Genomic DNA, 7,500 nt, shown 5'->3' with positions numbered 1-7,500 from the left:
ACACATTCACCCTTTTTTCTATTTTGTGCTTTATTTTCTTCATTCACCCATTTCTCAATTGTGTGCTTTTTCTGCACACATTCCCCCATTTTCTCTATTTCATGCTTTTTTTCTGCACAGTCACCCTTTTATCCTTTTTCTGCACACATTCACCCTTTTTTTCTCTGTTGTGCTTTTTTTCTTCATTCACCCATTTCCCCATTGTGTGCTTTTTCTGCACACATTCACTCTTTTCTCTGTTATCCTTTTTCTGCACACATTCACTCTTTTCTCTAGATTATCCTTTTTCTGCACACATTCACTCTTTTCTCTGTTATCCTTTTTCTGCACACATTCACCCTTTTTTTTCTGTTGTGCTTTTTTTTTCTTCATTCACCGATTTCCCCATTGTGTGCTTTTTCTGCACACATTCACCCTTTCCTCTATTTTATCCTTTTTCTGCACACATTCACCCTTTCCTCTATTTTATCCTTTTTCTGCACACATTCACCCTTTCCTCTGTTTTATCCTTTTTCTGCACACTTTCACCCTCTTATCTATTTATTTCTCTTATTCATCTGATTCTATAGACCTTGACTTTTTGTATATGGGAAAGAGACTAACGTGTAACACACAATTCCCAATACCTTGCCTTTTCCAAACTCTCCAGACTAGTGAGAATGCAATCTGTCTTGGGGACCATATTCTCCCTTCCTTAATAAGGGCCAGTTCACACTTGTCCCAGTGTCAGACTTAATGCTTTGTGCAATAAATTAGCAATTTGCTCAGAAAATAAGGAGCTAATGGCCTGAGCAGTGCAGAGTCCACAGTTCAGGAATCTTTTCCCTCAAAAAAAAAAAAAATCTGAGACATAGAGGAACAACTCCAGACAGTTCCCTTGGAGGCCTGACTGCCAATGTGGTGTTAATAAGAGAGGAAACCATTAGGGGGATCTACAAACATTCCCAATTTGTAATCTAATTCTCCAATGTTAGGCCAATTCAGGAAATGGTAATCTGTGTATATTTCTGGGCAGTCTCTGAGTCTTTTTTTTAGGGAAGTGGATAAATCACTTTGTCTCATTAGTTATTGATAGGACCTGAGTCGCTGAAGCCCAGGACTGGGATAGTTGGTCCCTCACTGTCCCATCCTAATAGTGCATCATCTGCAGGGAAATAAGCAGAAAATGAGTCTCTAGGTGCAGGGCCCTCTCCTGTGCACATTATGCCCAGAGGTTGGACTCTGCGCCTTAGAATGAAACCAATTATCTGACATTTGAACTTCCTGTCTGGGTAAATTTAGTCTGATTGCACAAAGCAGAGAAGTGAAACTTTTCCCTAATTTCCAGCAGGCAGTGAGCTGATGACACAGGCCTGCTCCAAAAGTGAAAGGCTGGAGGCTGCACTTCTTCACCCCTCAGCTCTATTAGACCTGATCTCCTTTATATACAGTTTTCTCAGCGTGTCCACAAGTATTAAAGAGGAGAAGCTGCACAGAAGCCATCCTGACCCTGCGACATGTGCGTCTGCAAGCGACAATGTAGCAAGATCTGCTGAGATCAATTGTGGAGGACAAATGTAACATGTCCACTAAATACTACTGATAAGAAAATAACTTGTTTGATGGAAATTGGGGAACAAAGATGTCATATGTTGTCTAAATACTGCTAATAAAAAGAATTAACTTATTAGATACAAATTATTGTCCTACGTTCTCTAAATATTACTAATAACAAATAAATGTTTGTTTAAAAGAACCTGAGAGTCCTCAGTGGTTGACACCTTTTAATGGCTAACTGAAAAGATGGTAATAATAGCAGCTTTCCAGACTACTCAGGTCTCTTCATCAGGCTCAGTATGTTCTCTAGATTCTAATAATTTCCAAACAAGTTATTTATTTTATTTTTTTACTAGTTGTATTTGGAAAATATTACAATAATTTTCAAACAAGTTTTTCTTTGGTACTATGTTCTCTAAACACCACTCGTAAAAAAATAAAATAAAAAAAACTTGCATGTTTGATGGACATAAGATAAATAAATTATAGGTGCAAAGATGGATAGAAGAAAATGAATGACAAATAGTAAAGAGAAATACATATGACAGATATTGGAGATGTGTTGCATAAAATAAGGATTAAAATAATAATAATAATACATATGACAGATATTGGAGATGTGTTGCATAAAATAAGGCTTTAAATAATAATAATAATAATAATAATAATATTATTTTAATCCTTATTTTATGCAACACATCTCCAAAATCTGTCATATGTATTATTATTATTATTATTATTATTTTAATCCTTATTTTATGCAACACATCTCCAAAATCTGTCATATGTACTACTACTATTCTTATTAATAATAATAATAATAATAATAATAATAATAATAATAATACATAACATATATTGGAGATGTGTTGCATAAAATGATGATGATGATAATAATAATAATAATACATATGACAGATATTGGAGATGTGTTGCATAAAATAAGGATTAATAATAATAATAATAATGTGCAAACATGTTTTAAGGTGTCTGTTATAAAGGTTTAAGATTAATTTATTGCTACACTGATAAAAATTTGATTTTATAGGTTAAAATATTTATTAAATTAAAAATGGTCATTTCTGGTTCAGAAATAGAGGATGTGTCATTGGGTTTCAGGAGGTGTAAAGTTTGATAAATTGTAAGGAGAAAATAGGATGTAATTTAATCACATATTTTAGAATTATTAATTAATTTTATAGGTTTATTGATATTGAATATTATTGGAACATTAGTATTCAGCAATAATCCCTGATCATATTGACAGTAATAATCCCTGATTTTATGGGTATTCAGTAATAATCCCTGATTTTATGGGTATTCAGTAACAATCCCTGATTTTATGGGTATTCAGTAATAATCCCTGATTTTATAGGTATTCAGTAATAATCCATGATTTTATGGGTATTCAGTAATAAACCCTGATTTTATGGGTATTCAGTAATAATCCCTGATTTTATGGGTATTCAGTAATAATCCCTGATCATATTGATATTCAGTAATAATCCCTAGTCACATTGATATTCAGATATAATCCGTGATCATATTGATATTCAGTAATAATCCCTGATCATATTGATATTCAGTGATAATCCCTGATCATATTGGTATTTCGTGATAATCCCTGATCATACTGATGATATTCAGTAATAATCCCTGCTCATACTGATATTCCATAATAATCCCTGATCATACTATTCAGTAATGATCCCTCATCATATTGGTATTCAGTGATAATCCCTGATCATATGGATATTCTGTATTAATCCCTGATTTTATGGATATTCAATAAGAATTGATCCCTGATCATATTGATATTCAGTAATATACCCTGGTCACATTGATATTCAGATGTAATCCGTGATCATATTGATATTCCATAATAATCCCCGATCATATTGATATTCAGTAATAATCCATGCTCATATTGGTATAGCTGGGATCCTTACCTTGATCTGTGATGGACCTAATCCCGAGTATGTCGGTGACGGAGTGTGAGGAGGGCCAGGTCCTGGGCATGGCCATGCTGCTGGGTATGGAGTGCATGCCAGGCGGAGTGGGCACCTTGGCTCCGGCCGCCATGGGGTTGGAGTAGGAGTAGATGTGGTTGTACTGCAGGGCGGACGTGGGGTGGTGGTGCTGTTTATGGGACTCATAGTGACTTTGCTGGGACAAATTCCCGATCTTGTTCCGGAGGATCCGGCTGATGGAGCTGACAGAGGGCACATTGTACTTGTCACACACCCCGTCCGCCAGCAGCCGGTCCCGGATCTCCCAGGCGAAGATCCCCGGATCCCTCTGCTTGTAGGTCCTGATGTGCTTCACCACGGTCGGGGTGGTCACTCGTGGTTTGCTGCCCCCAATGGCTCCGGGCAGGATGGATCCAGTCTCATTGTACCGAGCCAGAATCTTGCTGACACATCCATGGGAAACCCTGAGCTGCCGGCTGATGTCACACGGCCGGATCCCCAGCTGCGCCAGCTCCACAATCCGCAGCCGGATGGCATTGGGCAGGGGTCTGCCATTCACAAACACCCCTCCGAGCTGGTTCACTTCTCCAAAGGCAGGTTCTGTGGACACAGGCAGGAGAGCCAGTGTTAGGAGGATCAGCAGAGCCTGGACTCACCTCTCTGGCAGCAAACTGCTCCACACAACACACTATTCACCCATGAGCAGCACGGACTGCTAATGATCCTGAACAGGTCAACACTGCAGACAGTGAGTGCAGGGGAGGAAGACTGACAGCTCTGCAGACAGTGAGTGCAGGGGAGGAAGACTGACAGCTCTGCAGACAGTGAGTGCAGAGGAGGAAGACTGACAGCTCTGCAGACAGTGAGTGCAGAGGAGGAAGACTGACAGCTCTGCAGACAGTGAGTGCAGGGGAGGAAGACTGACAGCTCTGCAGACAGTGAGTGCAGGGGAGGAAGACTGACAGCTCTGCAGACAGTGAGTGCAGAGGAAGACTGACAGATCTGTGCAGACAGTGAGTGGTGAGTGCAGAGGAAGAATGACAGCTCTGCAGACAGTGAGTGCAGAAGAGAGAGACAGACAGTTCTGGGCAGAAGAAGACTGACAGCTGTGTGCAGACAGTGAGTGCAGAGGAAGACTGACAGATCTGCAGACAGTGAGTGCAGAGGAAGACTGGCAGATCTGGGCAGAAGAAGACTGACAGCTGTGTGCAGACAGTGAGTGCCGAGGAAGACTGACAGATCTGCAGACAGTGAGTGCCGAGGAAGACTGACAGATCTGCAGACAGTGAGTGCAGAGGAAGACTGGCAGATCTGGGCAGAAGAAGACTGACAGCTGTGTGCAGACAGTGAGTGCCGAGGAAGACTGGCAGATCTGCAGACAGTGAGTGCCGAGGAAGACTGACAGATCTGCAGACAGCGAGTGCAGGGAAGGAAGACTGACAGCTCTGGGCACCAGGATCCAGACACTTACCCATGACAGAGGTGCAGGGGCTGTCAGCAGCAGGGCAGGGGGGTCCAGGCTGCACACCTCTGCTCAGGAGCAGGAAGGGAAAATTCAAGGTGCAGAAGAAGATCCTTCCTTTTCTTGGTGCACCAGTGTAAGTTCTGTATTTCCCTCTAATAGAAACGTGGGCTGGGCAGGGCTGCAGTGACACTGTGGAGGCCCTCCTATGTGGGCAGGCTGGGAGTGCCCCTGCTATTGGAGCGGTGTGTGACTGGCAGCAGGCTGATGGCGAGCTCTGCTGAGTGCACCTGGATGATTAGGAGATGCCCTCTGAGATGCGGTAAGTATGAGCTATGGACAGGGGCTGACAGCCATTATTAGCCGACACTCCAGAGCCAACAATCACCAATAACAAAAGGAAGAACATCATAGAGGTCATATTATTAGAATGATGCTATTACTAAATAATAACAATACTACTACTAATACTACCGGTACTACCAACAGCACTGCTGCTACTAATTATACTACTACCACTAATAATAATACTACTACCGGTACTACCAACAGCAATGCTACTACTAATTATACTACTACCACTAATAATAATACTACTACCGGTACTACCAACAACAATGCTACTACTAATTATACTACTACCACTAATAATAATACTACTGCCGGTACTACCAACAACAATGCTGCTACTAATTATACTACTACCACTAATAATAATACTACTGCCGGTACTACCAACAACAATGCTGCTACTAATTATACTACTACCACTAATAATAATACTACTGCCGGTACTACCAACAACAATGCTACTACTAATTATACTACTACCACTAATAATAATACTACTACCGGTACTACCAACAACAATGCTACTACTAATTATACTACTACCACTAATAATAATACTACTGCCGGTACTACCAACAACAATGCTACTACTAATTATACTACTACCACTAATAATAATACTACTGCCGGTACTACCAACAACAATGCTACTACTAATTATACTACTACCACTAATAATAATACTACTGCCGGTACTACCAACAACAATGCTACTACTAATTATACTACTACCACTAATAATAATACTACTGCCGGTACTACCAACAACAATGCTACTACTAATTATACTACTACCACTAATAATAATACTACTACCGGTACTACCAACAACAATGCTACTACTAATTATACTACTACCACTAATAATAATACTACTGCCGGTACTACCAACAACAATGCTACTACTAATTATACTACTACCACTAATAATAATACTACTGCCGGTACTACCAACAACAATGCTACTACTAATTATACTACTACCACTAATAATAATACTACTGCCGGTACTACCAACAACAATGCTACTACTAATTATACTACTACCACTAATAATAATACTACTGCCGGTACTACCAACAGCAATGCTACTACTAATTATACTACTACCACTAATAATAATACTACTGCCGGTACTACCAACAGCAATGCTACTACTAATTATACTACTACCACTAATAATAATACTACTACCGGTACTACCAACAACAATGCTACTACTAATTATACTACTACCACTAATAATAATACTACTACCGGTACTACCAACAACAATGCTACTACTAATTATACTACTACCACTAATAATAATACTACTGCCGGTACTACCAACAACAATGCTACTACTAATTATACTACTACCACTAATAATAATACTACTGCCGGTACTACCAACAACAATGCTACTACTAATTATACTACTACCACTAATAATAATACTACTGCCGGTACTACCAACAGCAATGCTACTACTAATTATACTACTACCACTAATAATAATACTACTGCCGGTACTACCAACAGCAATGCTACTACTAATTATACTACTACCACTAATAATAATACTACTGCCGGTACTACCAACAGCAATGCTACTACTAATTATACTACTACCACTAATAATAATACTACTGCCGGTACTACCAACAGCAATGCTACTACTAATTATACTACTACCACTAATAATAATACTACTGCCGGTACTACCAACAACAATGCTACTACTAATTATACTACTACCACTAATAATAATACTACTGCCGGTACTACCAACAACAATGCTACTACCACTAATAATAATGTTAGTATTACATAGTAGTGGTAGGATAGCACATATCACTATAGAAAACAATGCGCTTATATCATATCAAATGTATAGTTACGTCTCACTTTATAGTAGCATCCATTATTCTGAAAACTACAACAATCTCACTGTTTCCATATACTTAGCTCTAATATTAATTAGTATTCATAAATATATAAATACATGTTATTAATATAGTCACTACTTTCCAAGGAATGGCATCTAAATATCCTGCTATATATAGCAGCTGCTGGCACAGAATACATTGCTGGAGTGTATGGAGTCAATAAGGCTGAGGAGGAGGAAGGTAGAAAACCCCTGGAATCGGATTGAGCGACCCTCTGCCCCATTGTGTGCAGGGCATGGATGAGGAGGGG

General features: G+C 39.3%; 1 protein-coding gene across 1 annotated transcript in view; it reads right to left on the bottom strand.

Moving 5' to 3' along the window:
* Positions 1-4,981, bottom strand: part of PAX9 (paired box 9) — a 53,631-nt gene extending 48,650 nt beyond the window's left edge. Inside the window, exons 1-2 of the mRNA XM_075329693.1 lie at positions 4,978-4,981; positions 3,486-4,157 (exon numbers count right to left, since the gene is read on the bottom strand). Coding sequence (XP_075185808.1) covers positions 3,486-4,157; positions 4,978-4,981 — 676 coding nt within the window. The remainder of the gene's footprint in view (positions 1-3,485; positions 4,158-4,977) is intronic.
* Positions 4,982-7,500: the final 2,519 nt, after the last annotated feature.

The sequence above is a fragment of the Anomaloglossus baeobatrachus genome, chromosome 12, assembly GCF_048569485.1.
Source record: "Anomaloglossus baeobatrachus isolate aAnoBae1 chromosome 12, aAnoBae1.hap1, whole genome shotgun sequence".
Taxonomy (NCBI): domain Eukaryota; kingdom Metazoa; phylum Chordata; class Amphibia; order Anura; family Aromobatidae; genus Anomaloglossus; species Anomaloglossus baeobatrachus.
This window is presented reverse-complemented; position numbering and strand designations above follow the sequence as displayed.